Genomic DNA, 20574 nt, shown 5'->3' with positions numbered 1-20574 from the left:
ACAGTAGTCCTACCTTATCCATGGTTTTACTTTCCGTGGTTTCAGTTAACTGTAGTCCAAAAATATTGAATAGAAAATTCCAGAAATGAACAATTCCTAAGTTGTGAATTGTGCACCCTTCTGAGTAGATTGATGAAATCTGATCTGTCCAGCTCCTTCCCACTGAGAGGAAATATCCCCTTGCCCAGCATAGCCGTGCTCCTTATACATCGTAGCCATCTTGATTATCAGATGAAAACAATATTGGTTTGGTACTAGACATGGTTTCAGGCATACATTAGGTACTGTGGAACACATTCCCCACAGATAATGGAGACTACTGTACATAGAGAAGCAACCTTTAAAAGGTGAAATTGTGGCATACATTTGGGAGTTAGCAATACATTTAAGATCATTATAGTATCCAGTTGCAAAGAATTCATAAACTTTTGTATGTGAAGATATTCAGACACTGATTAAGATATTCAGTTTTCACCTTAAGAGACTGGCTCCAACCTGACCTGGAGGAAAGCTAATAAGGCATTTTTTTTTTAAAGGGAGAGGAGAATGGATAAATATATGCTTTCCTCTCTAACATTATCGTCTTTGGTTTGGGGCCTGATTCCAAAATTGACTGACAAATTTAATGTTTGTTTTTAAGCAACATATCTGTTTGATCAATGAAGTCTAACTTTACCTAGAATAAAACTATCAAATTCTGGTTCATACTTTAAGGTGTGGAAACTATTAAAAAAGCCCTGGTTATTTTAACAAACCTAAATATCTAGAAAACCTGGGGCAATCTCCAGGATGCCTGTCAGATGAGTCCGATGGGCCCTTGTGGCCACTCTTCATCAGATTCCATCTAAGGTGTCACCATGTGTAAGAAGCCGCCACTCTTGATTTCATAAAACCTCTCCAAGGAGATGTTAAAATACAACATTACATGAATCTTTTTTCATTATTAAAATTAACCTGATTTCTGGAAAACATGCACACACATACATTCACACAATTAAAAAAAGCACCTCTTAGAACTGAAAACAAGCACATGAGATTTAATTTTTTGTGAACCTGTGTGAGTACATATATATATGTGGTGTAGTCCTCTATTTTACAAACACACACAAGCACACTCATCCACACTGCAATGTGTAAGAAGCAACCTGGACCCTGTTAAGAGTCACAGCCACACAAACATGAACACAGAAACAAAGCCTATGATCTCTAGCTGAGCTCTGCTCCAAACATACCTGCATCTGGGTCCTGGTTGAAACGGCAGTACTTAGAGTTTTCAAGTGAAGGCAGGCACTGCTCGACTGGGACCCAAACGTATGTCTCAGGACACAACAAATCAGAAGGCCTGTACTGACCCTAAAGAGAAGTGGGGGGAAAAAAAATAAATAAATAAAAGGAATAGGCATTATTAACATAGCAACTGCTGAGTTACAAAGCTGCTGAGCTACAGGAAAGGCCTGAACTGCACGTTTAAGCAGGGTTAAGCAGAAACCATAACTGTAAATATTAAGTAACTCCATTAATGATAGCTTTCCCATCTCAAGAATGTAGGTGGGACTCAAAGCTCTCTAAAAGTAACATATCACCATTTAGGATGCTTGTGCTGATTGGAAAGATCCAGGTTTTTACTCTCAGAAGAAATATTTAACATGATTCTTGCTGAGCTAATGCTAAGAATATACAGTTTCAAAGCTATCTATTAAATGCTACTTAATAACAAAGAGAAATTTCTTTTCATATGTTAGAGCACAATATAAAGTAAACTTATTTTTCAAAATGGAATTTCAATAATCTTAATAACAAATTTTGGGATCAGCATATGGCGTAATGGTTACGTCACTGGGCTCCCACGTAATTGACTACGGTTGGAGTCCTGGACCTGGTGGCTTAAACTCACACCAGGCACATGTGCATGCAAAAGCAAACCTTGAGAGGAGAATGGAGGAGAAGGGATTGTGGTGTGGCCATCCCCTCTGGGGGATGATTTCTTGCTTTCTGCTCTTTGTTTCTTTCTGCCCTTCTGGCGAGTTCACATGCCGTATAGTAAGAACCTCTCTTAAAACAAAAACACAAAAGAGGGGCAAGGAAGGGCATGGTGTTTAAGGCGCTAGACTCCCACATGGTTGACCACGGTTCCAGTCCCAGATTTGTGGCTTATTTTCTCATTTTCGCTCTTTCTCTCTCTTGTCTCTCTCTGATGAGCACATGTGTCTCATAGTAAATTAATAATAATAAATAAAATTAAATAATTCTTTAAAAAATAAGTAGCTCCAGATGGTCTACATACTTAGCCCACATTAAAATTCCTAATACAAAGTCAGTTTCCCCATGGCCTAGTGGTTAAGGGAGCTAGATACCACAAGGCTGAACATGGTTAGAATCCCAGCCCTGGTGGCTTGGAAAACATGTCAGGTTTTTGTGTGGGCAAGCCCTAAAATGCAACTGGATAAAGACATGGAGAAGAGACTGTGGCAGGACCATGCCTCGCTGAGAGGTGCATTTTCCCTTCCCCTCTCTGACAAGCACACATGCCTTCTGTCAATTACAATTTTTTTTTTTTAATCCTAACACAGTGTTATTTAGAAATATTGGGTCGTCGGGAAAGTCACGATGCATTTTTGCATAGAAAAAAATACATCATGACTTTTCTGACGACCCAATAAATTAATAATTTACTTTGGAAAGGGTAATAAAGTCAGATATTCTACTGTTATCAATCTTATCAAATGCAATCCTATTCTTTCCGTTAATTCAGAAACTGCTTTATTAGTGGAATGGGAGAGCATTATGAAAACCTTACTGAAAAGAAAGTTAAATGTAAAAGCTAAAGATATAAAAATTACAGAGGTGGACCAGCCAGGTAGTATCTTGGTTAAGATGGCTGGATGACTGTGTCATTCTAGTCCTAGACCAGTGGCTTGAAAAACATGCTGGCATGTGCCTGTGTGCCCAAATCCCAAGAAGAGAAGGGAAGAGAAGGGATTGTGAAGTTGTCACTGCACGTGGGGGATGATTTCTCACTTTTCCTCCCTCTTTCTCTGTCTCTCTCTCTGGCAAGCACAGATGCCCTAAGTAAAAACTAAAAAGAAAAAGAAAAAAAAAAAAAAGATAGAGAAGGCGTAAATGTTCTTGACCTTGGAGTATACAAAGATTTCTTAGTACAAAAAAAGCACTAACTATAAAAGAAAAAAAAAATGATGAGCTGAACTTTGTCCAAATTATACACTGTCTAATAAGCAAGTAAGAAAATAAACAAGCAAATCAAAGGGAAACTATTAAAACATATTAGACAACAAACTTGTGTCTAGAATGGATGAAAAATTTTAACAATTCAACAAGAAAGCAAAAATCCAATTGCTTTAAAAAAAAGGCAGATGACTTAAACACTTTGCAAAGCTATATGAGTACCTAATAAACACATGAAAAGATGTTTAACATCATCTAAGTTACCAGAAATAAAAATTAAAACGGTAACAAGTGATCACTGCGTATCCACTAGAAAGGTTATATTTTTAAAAGATAGAGTAAATAAGTTTTGGCAAGGATTTAGACTCTCTATCGGGTTGTCAGGAAAGTCATACACATTTTTGCATAGAAAAATCCGTCATGACTTTCCCAACAACCGAACGGAAGTTAGATATTATTGGTTTAAAATGGCATAGTCACTTGCTAAAAACACAAATATCCTTCTACATATACATGTACAGGATAAATCCTTTAAATTGGAATTGCTGGATAAAAGGGCTTTAACTTTTATAGTGCCTGAACAATTTTTCATAGAAGTTGTGCCATTTTACATTTCCATCTGCAATGTTATGTATCCAGGTACTAATTTCCCCTATGTCTTCTCTGTTTAGATGGGATGCAATCTAAACTCAACCTTTGCCAATCTGAAAAAAATGTCATTTAACTGTGAATTTAATTCCCATTATGTATCTTTCCATATGTTTAAAGAAATTTGTATTTCCTTTCCCATAAAGTTGGTCTATTTTGTTACATTGGTGGTCTTTCTTTGTTAATTAAAGAAACTCTTTATATATTAAAGAAGTTAACTCAGTTTGTAAAAACATCTTTTATTTTCCTAGTTTAACTGTCTTTTGACTGCACATGCCACAATCTTCTGCCATGTGGAAATTTGATATGTAGTCAAAATTATCATTTTTTAAAATAATGTCTAGGTTTTGCATGATAATTAAAAAGGCCACCCTCACTTGAAGATTAAAAAAAACATACTTTCATGTTTTTTCCTAGTACTTTTATGGTTTCATAATTTTACATTTACATTTATGTTCCATCTGGAATTTATTTTGGTATAAGGTATAAAAAAGATCCAACCTAATTTCTTTCAGATGTTTACTCAGTGGCCTTAACATCATTTGTGAACAATCTTTATTTCTCCCACCAACATAAAATGCCTCTTCGATAACTTACCAAATTCCAAGATATCATATAAGTAAATTCTCTCGTGGTCTTTTATTTATTCTGTTATACTGATCTGTCTAAGAACATGCCAGTGCCACACAGTTTTAACTACTAAAGCTTTATATTTATTTCAATACCTAGTAGATCTAATCCCCCATTTTCTCACTTGCAGTTTTCTGACCTTTTTCTGCTTAGTCTAGGATTCTGTGTTTAATACAAAATTGTCAACATGAACAAGGAAACAGTAATGAAAATGAAATGGCATATCTTGACTACTGTGATGGCAATCATAAAAGAAGAAAAATCCCAATAATGTCCCATTAAAAAGGAATATATGGGAGCTAGATATTTGTATGGTTGGTAAGGTGGCTTATTCGACATAGCTGACTGCAGGGTTTGAATCCTGAACCCAGTGGCTTGAGAAACACACCAGATGGGTGTGTATCCATGTCCAAAATCCCAAGAGGAGATTGGAGGACAAGGGATTCTGGTCTGGCCATCCTTGGTAGGGGGTGCTTTCTCACTTTCCCTTCATCTCTCTCTCCAGCAAGCGCGCACGTCCTTTAGCAAGTTTTTTTTCTTTTTTTTAATTTTGCTACAAGGTGAGTCCAGTTGGCCGGAGAAAGACAGAGAGAGAGAGAGATGGAAAACAAGGAGAGAAAAACAAAAAACTCATGGAAGATGGCCATGCCGCCATTCTTTTTCCTCCATTCTCCTCTTGGGACTTTGGGTCTGCACACACATGCATCAGTCAAGCCACTAGGTCTAGGCCATGTGGGATCCAGCTGCCTAAACCTCCAAGCCACCTGCTACCCCTTAAAAAGAATATATGTATTACTTTACATTGAAAAACAAAATCAAACCCAAAACAAAACAGCATTTTCTAATTTAAGGTGGAACTTATGCTAACTGGCTAACAATCATAGATTAAATACTGAGCATGGGAGTAGAGGTGAGCAGGCCTCAATTTTGAGTCTTTAAAAAGATTAAATAACAGACCCAGTTTTCCTCATTAACATATTCATACAGATATACAGGTGCACTAAAAGCCAAGTGAACCCAGGATTTAACAATAACGCTAACAATAAAAATATTCAGTCAATGGTCATTAAATGCATCTTCACTATGTGAAAGGCACTAGGTGTGGGGAACAAGAAAAAACTGAATAAATGTCTTCCTGTAGACACTTCACAATCAATCCATTGACAGTAACAGAAATATATAAAAATGAAGTACACATTAAAATATATTAAAGGACAGCGTACAACTGGACAAAGTTCCTAAAATTCCACAGTGTTCTTTGAAGGTAAGAATGTTCATACAAGTTAAGTATTATATTTTTAGCTCTTTAAATACTTAAGTTAAATTCACTGAAAGACCATAAATGTATACATTTTAACTTCTGCTCACCAAGTGAAGTCAGAATTTCAGGTTAAGTAATTCTTCTCCTAAGTACAATCTTTTTTCAGTGGTTCAAATATTTTCTCAAGCCATCAAAGAATGCAGTTTTATGAAATAAACCTCTTTGAAATGTTATGCTTTCTAAACTAAGAAAGTTGAGAGTTAAGTAACCAAAGTGCTTAAATCTCAGTTTAAAGTCACCATCACACAAATGAAAAATGTAGAGTTTGAAAGCTACCCTGCCTTTTCAGCTGGTGTAAGAAACTGAGAAATGTTTGTATTAAGAATGTAATTACTTAAGGATTTGGACATACTTTCCATGAAGAAGAAAAAATATTTAATCAACTCTAAGTACATTCACTGAGATTGGAACAATACGGTAAAAGCAGATTAATTCTTTCCTGTGGTGTTGACTTTTTGTAAATAAGAAAGAAATTTGAGTTGCCACAGATTTCCAAAGCATTCAAACTTTTGAAAATGTAATTGTTCTGACAGGGCTTATCTCATGCTTTTTTTTAAGAGTTCTTGCAATGTGATCTACAATTTTAGAAGATGAGCTCCAGGTTCTCTCTACAACCTCTCAAAAAAACAAAAAAAAAAATAAACAAAACTCCCAATAAGCATGAATACAATGTTACCAAGAAAGGGCACCTATTTCTTTCTTTCTTTTTTTAAGGATTATTTCATTTTATTTATCATCATTATTAATTTTTAATTTGTTATAAGAGTATATTTGCTCATGAGAGAGAAAGAGAAAGAGAGAAAGAGAGAGAGAGAAAATGAGAAAGCAAGGCAGCAGGTCCATGACTCGAACCACAGTTGCCAACATGGGAGTCCAGCACCTTAACCACCACACTACCTGCTAGCACTGCAGGGCACCTATTTCAAGAAGGGAAGCTACCAAAAAGGATAAGGTAGTTCAAGATAAGACACTTGAAAATGTTAAAAGCTAAATTTTAGAAATCTTAAAAATAGAGAAAGCAATGCTTTATTTTCATTTTTTAAAAAATTAGTATTATTTTTTTGGAGAGGTTTTTGCTATAGGGTGGTGTGCGCGCTTGCCAGAAAGACAGAGACAGAGAGACAGAAAGCGAGAAATCAGCCCTCAGGGAGGATGGCCACACCACAATTCCTTCTCCTCCACTCTCCTCTTGGGATCTTGGGCATGCAAGCACATAAACCCAATAGGAGTTTAAGCCACCAGATCTGGGACTCGAACTGCAGTCGACTACATGGGAGTTCAGCAACATAGCCATTACGCAAACTGCTGGCCCCTATTTTCATTATTAATTACATATTTTTAGTGACAAGGAACCACTCAACTAGAAGTCCTCAAAGAGAAATAAGTACAGTAAATCCTATGATTTACAAATATAACAAACTTCTAATTTCTTCAACTTTTTATAAACTATTTTAGAACTAGAAAACAAAACAGAAAAAAAAAACCAGCTAAATGCTCTATACTTTTAATTGCCACAGAAGAGTTCATGGCTATAATATTCAATGATTTTATTCCTTTAATGAAAACTACTTTAACTATCTGTAAATTCCTAATTATACTACAATACGCCATCCCCCCAAAAAAGAAAAAAAATACATAGTCAAATAATAATTCGATCAATTTTATTAGGCTGTCACAGGAAAACACACACACACACATACAACCTCTAGCAAAACACATTTCGTGGTTTATTTCTATTAAAAAAGATTGGATCTTCCAGATGATAAGATCACACAATTTTGGTTTTTCGGTCAATAAAATGAACAAAAATGTTTCTTCTTGGAAACAGCAGATGCCGTAATGGTTATGTTTCTGGACTCTCACTTAGCTGACTACAGTTCAAATCCTGGACCTGGTGGTTTAAAACACAACCGGACATGTGTGTGTGTGGGCCAAAACTCCCAAGAGGAGAATGGAGGAGAAGGGATTGTGGTGTGGCCATCCCCACTAGAGGGTGATTTCCCACTTTCTGTCTCTCTGTCCAGTGAGCACACGTGCCCTATAGCAAAAATAGCTCTAAACAACAAAACACACACACACACACACACACACACATTTCTTACTTGCATGCTTTAGACCATAACTTGAAGAGCATTATCATATTAATCTAATTTTCTACCTTATAAAAGAATCATAAAACAAGGACCAGCAGATGGTGTAATGATTACAATGCTAAATTCCTACATGGCCAACCATGGTTGGAGTCCCAGACCTAGAGGCATGAAACTACTCCTAGGAACGTGTGTGTGTGTGTGCACCCAAGATCCCAGGAGAGTGGAGGAGAAGGGACTGCAGCATGGCCATCCCCCTTGGGGGGAGGTGATTTCTTGCTGTCTCTCTGGCGAGTGCACATACCCTCTATTAAAAATCTCTCTCTGAAAAACTTTTTTTTTTAAAAAAAATCACAAACCCACAAAACATGGATAATGCCTTAGTGTAGCAAAACATAATAGTCGGCATTTGGCCTAAAAATTATATTCATTTTGATAGCCAGAGGTCACCAACACCTATATCTTATTAAATAACAATGAACATAGGTATATAAAGTGCATAAAAGGATGTATGTGTGTGGAAAATTTGATGTCACCATCAATCATGATTTAGCAAAGACATATTTTGTTTTACTTACTTATTCCATAAGTGAGAGACAAATTCAGAGAGACAGCACCTCCAACAGGGCCTTGACACTGTGATCCACCCCCAGCCTCAGGCAGTCTAGATCATGTGCACACACATGTGCCTGATGTATGCAGGGAGGCCTGTGGACCTGAAGAGGCGACCTTTCCATGTGGGTCCACCTTGCAGAATGTTGAGTTTTACTGCTGCACTACCCTCTGGTCCCAGAGATACTTTAAAAAGCTAACAAACTCTCCCTCTGCTCAACTATAACTAGTAAGAAATCTGAATTTTCAAAGGCAAAAAGTTACATGAGGAGATACCAAAAAGCTCATGGAAAAATGGAACTGAAGTATGAATTTATTTGGGGGCAAAAAGATACTGAAATCCATGCACAGTTTTTTCATAATACATATTTTCCACAAACTTTCTGGAGATTCCCCCTCATAGATAGAGAAGAAGAACAAAAATAGTTCCAGCAAGCCTAGGCAATCAATTTATTTTCCAAAGTTCTTGTTGATGTAATTCATAAACCATAAAATTTACCCATTTAAGGTGTACAATTCAGTGGTTTTTATTATAGTCACGAGGTTGTGCAAACATCATCACTATCTAATTCCACAACATTTTCATCATCCCCAAAAAAACCCCATAGGGCAGTCACTCTCCATCCTTGTCCATCAGCCCTTAATCTACTGCAATCTATTTAAAGATAAAGTATTTCCTCACATTGCCATGCTTTCTATTTGAGTCAGAGTAAAACCAAAGGATATAATACAACACAGCCTACAAGGTCCTGGATGGCATGGCCCATGTTACCATTCCAGCATGGTCTTCAACTTTACCCTCCATTATACCACCTTAGCCATACTGGCAACTCTGTGGTTCCTGGAACATACCAGGGCTGTTCTCACCTCAGTGCTTCTCACTGACTGTTCCCTCTTCTGGTCTCGCAAATATTTCCGTAGCTTATTCTGTCATCTACTTTATATTTTTGCTCAATATCACTTTCTCAATGAAACCCACCCAGATTCTCTACTATGTTTCTTCCATAGTACTTATCACATTCTAGCATTCTTATCAATGCCCTCATTTATTTTTATCTATAGAAAAACTCCTTGTTGGACTGTAGGGTCAAGAATTTCAGCCTCATCTGTTTACTAACATATTCTAAAACCTGTTCAGTTAAAGAACTGCTGGATAAATAAATAATACCTCTTGGAAACTCCGTATCATTTCTTATAAACTCTATACCATTTCTACTTTCTTTTCTGAATCACAGTGGATCTTACTTTAACACTGTCTTGCACACTAATGTGGCATGCATGAATCAATCAATATTTGCTGAATTCATATTTATGCTGCAGTTGAACCATGTTTTTATTATATTGGGTCATTGGAAAAGTATGACATGCTTTTCTATGCAAAAATGTGTCATGACTGGGGCCAGCAGGTAGCATAGTGGCTGAGGTGCTGGACTCCCACATGGTCGATTGCAGTTTGAGTCCTGGACCCAGCAGCATGAAACTCATGCCTGGCAGGAGTGTGTGCATGCCCACAATCCCAAGAGGACAATGTAAGAGGAGGGTCTGCAGTATGGCTATTCTCCCTGGAGGTTGATTTCTCATTTTCTGCCTCCCTGGCTCTCTCTGGCTCTCTGGTGAGACACACACCCAATAGAAAAATATCTCAACAACAAAAAATGCATCATGACTTTTCCAACGGCCCAATATGAGAATAGTTTCCAACCTCTGGAATTAAGTGAATAATCATCAAATGATAAAAAGTATTAAGATAAAGTATTTCCTCACATTGCCATGCTTTCTATTTGAGTCAGAGTAAAACCAAAGGATATAATACAACACAGCCTACAAGGTCCTGGATGGCATGGCCCATGTTACCATTCCAGCATGGTCTTCAACTTTACCCTCCATTATACCACCTTAGCCATACTGGCAACTCTGTGGTTCCTGGAACATACCAGGGCTGTTCTCACCTCAGTGCTTCTCACTGACTGTTCCCTCTTCTGGTCTCGCAAATATTTCCGTAGCTTATTCTGTCATCTACTTTATATTTTTGCTCAATATCACTTTCTCAATGAAACCCACCCAGATTCTCTACTATGTTTCTTCCATAGTACTTATCACATTCTAGCATTCTTATCAATGCCCTCATTTATTTTTATCTATAGAAAAACTCCTTGTTGGACTGTAGGGTCAAGAATTTCAGCCTCATCTGTTTACTAACATATTCTAAAACCTGTTCAGTTAAAGAACTGCTGGATAAATAAATAATACCTCTTGGAAACTCCGTATCATTTCTTATAAACTCTATACCATTTCTACTTTCTTTTCTGAATCACAGTGGATCTTACTTTAACACTGTCTTGCACACTAATGTGGCATGCATGAATCAATCAATATTTGCTGAATTCATATTTATGCTGCAGTTGAACCATGTTTTTATTATATTGGGTCATTGGAAAAGTATGACATGCTTTTCTATGCAAAAATGTGTCATGACTGGGGCCAGCAGGTAGCATAGTGGCTGAGGTGCTGGACTCCCACATGGTCGATTGCAGTTTGAGTCCTGGACCCAGCAGCATGAAACTCATGCCTGGCAGGAGTGTGTGCATGCCCACAATCCCAAGAGGACAATGTAAGAGGAGGGTCTGCAGTATGGCTATTCTCCCTGGAGGTTGATTTCTCATTTTCTGCCTCCCTGGCTCTCTCTGGCTCTCTGGTGAGACACACACCCAATAGAAAAATATCTCAACAACAAAAAATGCATCATGACTTTTCCAACGGCCCAATATGAGAATAGTTTCCAACCTCTGGAATTAAGTGAATAATCATCAAATGATAAAAAGTATTATGCATTATCATGAGAGACTTTATAAGAGATATTGAAATTGAAAAGGCAGTTTCATTACGTAAAAAAGATAGAAACTATGGTTCGTGTCAACTTTTTTCCGGAAAGCGATTTTTTTTTTTATTAGCATAAACTTTCTGTTCAAGGAGAAGCATAGCTCCTCATGTTAGATTTCATTTCTTAAAAAGAGGAAGGGGAAACTCAACTTGAAAAGGGATTTCTTCTGTTCAGAGTTGAGCAGTGCCATTTTAGTTGGTAATGACAATGACAATAGCAATGATTTCTCCCTCTGTTTGTTAAGAATGTAGTATTCATAATAATTCCATATATCATCTGAGTTTATGCTCATAAAAAGGTAATAGAAATAGGTTATATTTTACAGTTCAAACACTTAAAATCTTATAATGATAGCGATGAAATCAGAACTATAGGCTTCATTTCCATTCTTATCCTACATCTAAATCTAAAAATAGTCACAATTCTTTAGAGGATTTTCAAAATAACTTCCAAAAATCTTTTTAAACAATCATAGCTCGGTTCCACATGCACAGGGACTCTGCTGGACATTAAGGATAGAAAGATAAAAGTTTGTCTGTGAGATACTCATTAATCCGCTATAGGAAGAGGAGGCAGTTGTGCCCCAGTGATTTTAAGAGCCAGTGCTAACTGCACGGTGGTGGGCATCAGGTCCTAGGGAGGCACAAAGGAGCTGCAACAGACAGCAATACTGGGAAGAGCAGTGAGGCCTATAAACAAGCTACTGGTAGAAGATGAAGGTCAAAGAATCAGTTTTCTCTGGAGCCACAGTCAGAGTTTCATCAGAAAAGGCCTATTCTGCAGTGGATCTTAAAGGCTGAGTACCATCACGTTTGGAAAAAATTATTAGTCACTCACCAACAGCAAACCTTACAGATCCCAAATCTACACAGTTGTCCCCTCCTGCATTCCCAAATACATATCCATCAAAATTCACAAAATAGGAGATGAAACGAGAAACAACTGTTTCATCTTTGCAATTAATATGTGGTCTTATGTCTATGGTTTGGGAGAGCTTCAAAAACAAATATATCTTTAGCTTTACAGCGAAAATATTAATGTTAGGTTAGTTACTTACTACCAACAAGAATCCTCCCTCTTAATATGGAATAATGTGTTCAAAGCAAGTTTCAAGTTCATGAGTAAATCCATCAATAATCTGATATTATCAGAAAAATATTATGCAACCCATGTTTTTAAATTGTTTTCTTTTATATAACATCTTCCTATCTTTATAGATTTCTTACAAGTACTTCTTCTCTACAATTGAATGTACAATTGATCAGACATAAAAAAAACTCTTGCTATCTACATTATAATGTAATATTACCTATGACAATCCTGAAGAAAGCACTGAAATGACTAGGTAGCCCTTCTTTAAAAAAATTCAGTGTTAAAGGGCCACTCTTTGATTTTAGCAAATTCAGAAATACAGGATTGTAATTTCTAAAGGCTTTAACACTTTTTAAAAATGACTTTTCTTTGGGGGGGCATTAATAAGAAGACATATGAATTTCTATGTATTTGAGACTACATATGTTGGCAAATCTGACATATGAATTCCCTTTGAATATTACATTTTTGCTTTGTATAAGTTTAAACAACATGAAAATAGAAGTAATTTCTTTAATTAAAGTTAAAGGATTTGAGTCTTTGTTATTTTTCTCGAGGGGGGAAAAAAAACTCCAGAAAAGTAAAGAAATACTTTCATATGATATTCACCCAAGTAAGCATTCTTGGCTTTTAATTGGAAACATCTGGGGATGGGCTTGGCCGATTGCAATAAAATTGAAGTTACCAATTCACACCCTACCATTTTGAGGGTATTTTGTTTTTACAGTTTTCAAATCAAAACCAAACGGACTTTCCTTTGAACTCTGGTCTTGAACCAAAGATCTTTATGAGATTTTATTCTCAAGAATACTTTATAAATATTTTGAAAAATAGAAGGACTTCACAAGCACTGAGAAGAGGCTGAACCAGCCAAGTTTATTTTGAAAGTTCAAGTTAAATTAAAATATAAGTATACCAAAAAGCCAGTATTATTTAAACACATGCACATGTACACACACAGCGAACACACCAGTAGCAATGAACAAAAAAAGATTAACCAGGTATTTAAGTCTTTCGTCAGATAAAGTTGATATAGGTATCTTATTTTCTACAATAAACCTACTGATTTTACTAAAACCAATTGCTTAACGAGAAGCTCTAAAACCACATAAACAAATATAGTTCGAAATAATCCATTAGAGTAGATTGTACCCCCAGAAAAAGCAAGTAAGAATAAGGGCTTATTAAACCCAGTCTTTCCCCTGAAAGACAACACCAATGGAATCCCATCCACAAAGTACTACAGCAGACCCCTTGCTCCCTGATTTCATTACATAAACAGAGATTGACTTTATCAGTCCCCAAGAGAGTGCTTTAGAAGTAACTCTAGCTGCTCTGTTTTCAAAAACTGTGTTTGGATTGTGCCACACTCAGTTGGTGAGGTGAACCCAGACTAGTAGAGACAAAGGGCCTAAACATCTGAATCCATTTGTGTTCCCCAAATTCTGAAAGCCAACAGATGTACTCCATGTGCTGGTAGGCTAGGCTTTGAAAATTTAAAAATACATATTTTTTTCCACTGACAAACAGAAAGTGATGGGATTCTGTATTTCTTTAATTAAAATCCAAGGGTTCTCAAAGGCTCCAGGATTTACTTTAAAGCTTCTTTAAGACTGAGCTATTTATTTTACTATTAGCAAATAATAGCGAATAAAGATTCTAATTCAGTTTTAATCACAATCTTTGCTTTTATTTTGGAAACCCTGAGTTAATCTTTTTTCTTCTAAAAAATACAAAGAGAGCTTGTGAAGAAAAGATTGAGGGAGTCAACTTACAGCTCAAATTTAATTTCTAACTGAAGGGTCGTAAGTTGAAAAGGATGGAAAAAAATTAGAAGTAGAATGAAAGACTGAAGATACGATATGTAAAATGTAAACTCCAAAGCTTCTTTAATTTCTGTTAAAGATTAAGTATGCATATGAATATTTATATATATGTGTATATGTAAATTTGGTAATATACCAAGTTAGCAAGAAGAATATATTTAGCTGTTTATTTGCCCTTTTTAGACTACTGCTGAAAAAACAGCATTTAGAATCACTGATTTTGCTACTACCTTAATTAAGGCCATCCTTACTTAGATGACAATGAGAGGCTGATTCAAGTTCTCCCCCTTGAATCTGTTTTCCTACTGCCAATAGAAAGAATCGATCATATAAGGTCCCTATTTAAAACACTTTACTGGTTCTCCAATATCTGCAGGAAAGTAAGAGAATCCCCTTTTTAAAGTTAAAAAAAAAAACCTCCTGAGTCTTTATGTGATAGTGTTGTTATTTTAGTCATAGCTGATGCAAAATTACATGAGATTAAAAGCAACTACAAATTTAGGGCTGGCAGGTGGCATTGTGGCTAAGGGCGCTGGACTCCCATGTGAATGACTGTAGTTTGAGTTCCTGACCTGACGGCTTGCTTTCTCATTTTCCTGCTTTCTCTCTCTCTCTCTCCTGTTCCTCTGGTCAAATTCAAATAAATAAGTTAAATAAAATAATTCTTTTTTTTTTTTTAAAAAAAGCAACTACCAATTTGTTAATGCTTTGAAATGAGTCTGGACTTTACTCATCAAACAAAACCTATAGCATATGCCTGTATACTAATAGTACTGTACTCACTTGTGTATGCCCATAGTCTATATCCACAGTGAGCACAGGGATCCAGACTTACCAAAGCTCCCTGATTTAGAGATACCATGTATCTGAGTCCATGGCCAAAGATCTGCTTTCAGACTACTTTCTTCTCCTCAACACAGAGCCCCGTGTAACAGACATAGGCTATCCTCTGCCTGGGGTGGCTACTCATTTAGTCTGAATGCCTATTCCACTTTTGAAACTGCCTACTCTTCCTTCAGCATGCCTTCTTGGATGCTGCTTCATCTCACCACCAACTGCTCCCAACCTCAAGCTGAATTATGCTGTGTTGTCACTCCTGCATTTAACAGATCAGTACATGCCTGCCTGCCATCTGCCAGCCTCCATGCTAAGGTCCTGGGCCTGTGACGGCAAACAGTAACATTTCTAGTTTCAGTTCTTAGAGACTTCACAGTCCAAAAGGAGACACAGACTTCACTCAAACAATCATGCAGACTTACAATTACAAAGTACGTCACTTTATGCTATGAAGAGACTACATCAGTAGTCTGGAAAACCTAATTTAGATTGGGGAGGTCAGGGCTAAAGTCCTTAGGAGAATTCTACAGAAGTCTATTCTAAAACTTAAGAGAATCTATTAGAGTTGTCTGTTTCTTTGCTGTGTTTCTATTGCTTTTGCAATATTCTCTTTCCCCATACCCCACGTCCACCCCTAGCTTCAAATCCCAATATGGAGTTCCCTAGAAATGAGGACTATGTAATGTCCTTGCAGTCCTTGTGCCTATGCAGAATTCTCAATAAATACTTCATGAATATTTATTGAATTGAACCTTATTATTATATTTCTTTAAAAAGAGAGACTCAGAGTATCTTAAAATCTCAGATCTCGAGAACCAGCAGTTAGCGTAATGGCTATGTCGCTGGACTCCCACGTAGTCGACCATCGTTCGCGTCCCAGACCTGGTGGCTTAAAACTCACGCCGGGCACGTGTGCGTGCGTGCCCAAGATCCTGAGAGGAGAATGGAGAATGGAGAAGGGATTGCGGCGTGACCATCCCCCCTGAGGGGTGATTTCTCGCTTTCTGTCTCTCTCTGTCTGGCAAGTGCACGCGCCCTATAGCGAAAACCTCTCCAAATAAATAAACAAACAAACAAACAAACAAACAAACAAATCTATCTCAGATCTCCCTAGTTAGTACCCAGTTTCATTTTAATATTTTTAAAAAGTAAGAGAGGGACACATAAAAATCAAGAGACCTGGTTAAGGCTAATTAGTAGTAAAAGCAAGATTAGACCCTCAATCTTAATATTCTTTTTCTGTTAAAATTCTCAAGCTAAAATCAGCCATAAGCATGTATGTACACCTAGATTGTTTCAACAATGTCTGATGTTCCTGTTTATGAAGATTTGCCTAATGAGAGTCACACAGGACTTGGCCCCTTAAAAACACATTATTAGTTTTACTTTTCAACATTCTTTTAAAAATGGATATACCCTGATTCAAGCAAATAATAAAAACCTGTTCCCAACCAATATAGATATTTAATTGGGAACTCTGTATATCATATATCTATCCGGTGCTATTCTTTTTTTCCAGAATCTGAAAACAGTAAACATTTTTCAATGCCTGAAAAGCCTTAATCATAAAGGTCTATTTAATTACACCCTTGAGAGAAATTAGAAGTTAGCTATAACTTCATATTTATCCCAGGGGTGTGATCTTTGGTAATCATTTCTTTTTTTCTGCCTGATGGAAAATTCATCATAAATGACTTAAATGCATCAAGTTTAAGGATAACCTTTTCTCCTTCAACTGTGTAGCAGTAGGGGTCCTGGTAGATTTACATCCTATCCCCTTGGACGTCATCAGTATTCTGTGTGTTTCTGCAAGAAAGGACTTGGTAGAAGTTAATGTAAAATCCTTTGTGGAGTGCCTATACTTTAGCAAGTTCCAACGGTACCTAATAGATGATTTCCTCCCTCTTCTAAATGATCAGTCATGTAACTATGAAGAACATCACTGCTTTTAACGTAAGCACAGTTATTCACAGGGAAACAAATCAAGTCATTTCGTGAACTCTAAATTAATGTAAAAAACTATGTTACAAACACCAAAGAATCTTTCATGACAATCTGGGAAATCTTACTTCTTTATTTTTTCTAAGATATCTGTCCTAAAACATATTTGTCCAAACTTGATTAACCACAATGTTACTGCAGATAAAATTTAGAGTTGCAAAAATTCTTAAGAGTAACCATTAATGTCTCTGTATATGTTCTAATTTTGCCCGTTACAGAACCACATTAATCAAACACACAAAAAACTTTAAGAACAAGGATTTTTAATATTTTCATACATATGGGGCTTTCAGGTGCATGGTGGTTAAGGGTGCTGGACTCCCACATAGCCAACCATGGTTTGAGTCCCTGACCTGGCAGCTTGCTTTCTCACTTTCCCCCCCTCTCTCTCATGCACTCTGTCCCTCTCTGGTCAAATTAAAATAAATAAAGTTAAACAAAATAATTTCAAAAAAATCAATAAGAAAATCTTCATATACATTATTAATATCAGTCTGCCACATCAGAACTATCTGGACGTAGTATAAACAAAATTGAAGCTGAATTATACAGCTTCCAGATGTGAGAATGTATAATTTTGACAAGTTACTACTATAGGGAGCCTAAAAGTAAGGTTATTAGTCACATAGATAACTGTAGTCTTGAGCTTTAAAGTTTGATGTGGAGGGGCTGGACTCCCACATGCCTGACTGAGGTTTAAGTCCTAGACCTGGTGACTTGAAAATTATGTCAGGCACATGTGTGTCCATGCCCAAAATCCTGAGAGGAGAATGGAAAAGAAGTAACTGCAGCATAGTTATTTTCCCTCAGGGGTGACTTCTCACTTTCCCTCTCTTTGTCTCTCTCTGGCAAGCATGCATGCTCTAACGCAAAACCTTAAAAAAAAGGAGAGACAGAGACAAATTTGGAGTGGAGTATGCTATGATTTGAATATGTTCCCCAAAATGTATGTACTGAAATTTGGTTGTATTATTAAATCTGATTATGGGCGTAAGAAGTGGGGCCTTTAGGGGGAGATTAGGACAAGATAAAGTCATTAGAATGGGGTTCCCATGACTGAATCCTGGTAGGTTTATAAGAAGAGAGAATGACATCACAGCAGAGACATGAATACAGATATGCTCTGTCCTTGCATTCATGCAACGTGATGCCCTGAGCCAACTTGGGACTTCACAGAATCCTGACCAATGAGATCTTCATAAGATACAACCCCCTGACGTGGCTGTCCAAAACCACGACCCATTATAATAAACCATCATTCTTTACAAATTATCCAGACTTAGATATTTCTGTTATTAACAACAAAGAACAAACTAGAACAGAAAATGAGTACCAAGTAGTGGGTTGCTGCCAACACACACCTGGGCATGTGAAGCAGCTTTGGAACTGAGTAATAAGCAAAGGTTGGAAGAATTTGGAGGAGCGGGCTAGAAAAAGCCTAGAATGCATTAAAGGCAATTCTGGTGAAGGGGTAGAAGGGGCAGGAGGAAAAACCCGAGGCAGTTTAAAACTTCTTAGAGATTGGTAAAGCGGTCCTGGCCAGAATGCTGATAGAGATATACACAGTATATAGACAGCTATTAACTGTGAAGATTCAGGTCAAAATGAAAAATATCTTATTGGAAATTTGAGGAAATGCTACACTGCTACAAAGAATTTGACTATACTGTATCTGTAGCCTAAGGCTTTGTGGAATGATAAATCTAAGAGTAATGATTACTTGGAGAAATAAATATATAAGCAAAATATAAGCTGCATGGTGATTTTTAACAGCTTATAGTAAAATGAATGAGCTAAGGGAAGACTTAAAGGTAAAACTGATAATAAAAAGGGAAGCAGAGCAGAAATTTTACGAAAATTTGTAGCCTGGCCACGAGAAAAGTGAAGACATGTTTGGGAGAGACTGTGGCCATGTGACAACTTGCTCAAGAAATTATTAGTATGGACAAAAGGAAGCAAAGTGCTGTTCTCTAAAACAATGGGGAAAAAGCTCCGAGGGCATTTTATATATCTTTAAGGCTGCCTCTCTCATCATAGGCACAGAGATGCAGGAGAGCAGAATCATTTTAGAAGACCAGCCTAGGGCAGACTGTCTGTCCTACACATCTTGGGACTTTGCTCCCCATGCACCTATGCATCTCTGCAGGCTCACAGAAGTCAAGAGCTATCTATAGAGACTTGGCACCTTTCACCTAAATTTCAAACGGTATCTTGGACAACCTGTGAACCAAGGCAGAGACTTGTCACAAGGCAGTGTTACCATGAAAAGCTTCTACTAAGGCAATGCCAACTAGAAATGTGGGATCAGAGGTATTGCAGAGTCCACAAGAGGGCAGTAACTAATAAAGAGAGGGCAATAACTAATATGGAGACCCATAACTGTAAAGGTTATCAGAATGCAATGCCAGACCAGAACTGCAATATACAACTCTAAAACAAGAGAGTTAAAGTGTGAACGGAGCCTAGCAAAGCCATGGGAACAAGGCTGCCCAATGTTTTAGAGGCCTAGCTCCCATACCACTTGTGTCCAGCAGGTAGTATATGGATTGAAAAATTAATCTCAAGCTTTGAAATTTAATGCCTGCCCTCTTGATAGCACTTACACCATGACCGCAAAGAATCACACAAGACAGAATTAAATGTAAGCTTTCTCTTGGGGTTTGGACTTGCTTGGGGCCTGTTACGCTTTTCTTTTTACGGAATGGAAATGGCTACCCTATGGCTGTCCCACCATCATATTTTGGAAGTATGCAACTTGTTTTGATTTTGCAGGCTTACAGCTCAACTTTGGACTTTAGTGTTGGTGCTAGAATGAGATAAGACCTTCAAGACTACTGAGATGACTTTATGTGAAAAGGACATGAATTTTGAGAGCCAGCAGAAGATACAGTTTGAAAGTGTCCCCCAAAATATGAGACTGACCCAACATGATCTCAGAAGTATTCCTGCCAAAAAATTATTGACCTGAATAAAATTATAAAGAAGCAATCAGACAAATTAAAATTATGGGACACAAAACTCCAAAAATACCAATGTAGTGAAAGTACCAAAAGCAAAGTTACAGTTCAGGTCATAAAGTAAAACAATAGTAAACTTTATTTCAAAAAGTAACTTTTTCATAAAGAAGTAAATTATTATTTTTTTTAATTTAGTTTTCTTGTTATAGGATATGTGCGCATGCCAGAGAGACAAAACGAGAGAGAGTAAGGAATCACCTTCGGGGGGGATGGCCATGCCACAATCCTTTCTCCTCCATTCTCTTGTTGGGATTCTGGAAATGCACATACATGTGCCTGGCGTGCTTTTCATGCCACCAGCTCCAGAACTTGAACCACAGAGTCAGCCATGTAGGATCCAACACCTTAATCACCATACAACCAGCCTGGCCCTTAGTAAACTATACTTAAAAAAAACAAAACAACCAAAAACAACTTAATGAACTATATAATCCTT

General features: G+C 37.1%; 1 protein-coding gene across 4 annotated transcripts in view; it reads right to left on the bottom strand.

Moving 5' to 3' along the window:
* ATE1 (arginyltransferase 1) overlaps positions 1-20574 on the bottom strand; it is a gene marked incomplete at its 5' end in the record, with an annotated part of 145529 nt that overhangs the window by 33002 nt on the left and 91953 nt on the right. For all 4 annotated transcript variants that reach the window (XM_014586092.1, XM_014586094.1, XM_014586095.1 and 1 more), the window contains 1 exon segment: positions 1233-1353. In XM_014586092.1, coding sequence (XP_014441578.1) covers positions 1233-1353 — 121 coding nt within the window.

This window comes from Tupaia chinensis, unplaced genomic scaffold (genome assembly GCF_000334495.1).
Source record: "Tupaia chinensis unplaced genomic scaffold, TupChi_1.0 Scaffold000113_1, whole genome shotgun sequence".
NCBI classification, from domain to species: Eukaryota; Metazoa; Chordata; class Mammalia; order Scandentia; family Tupaiidae; genus Tupaia; species Tupaia belangeri.
This window is presented reverse-complemented; position numbering and strand designations above follow the sequence as displayed.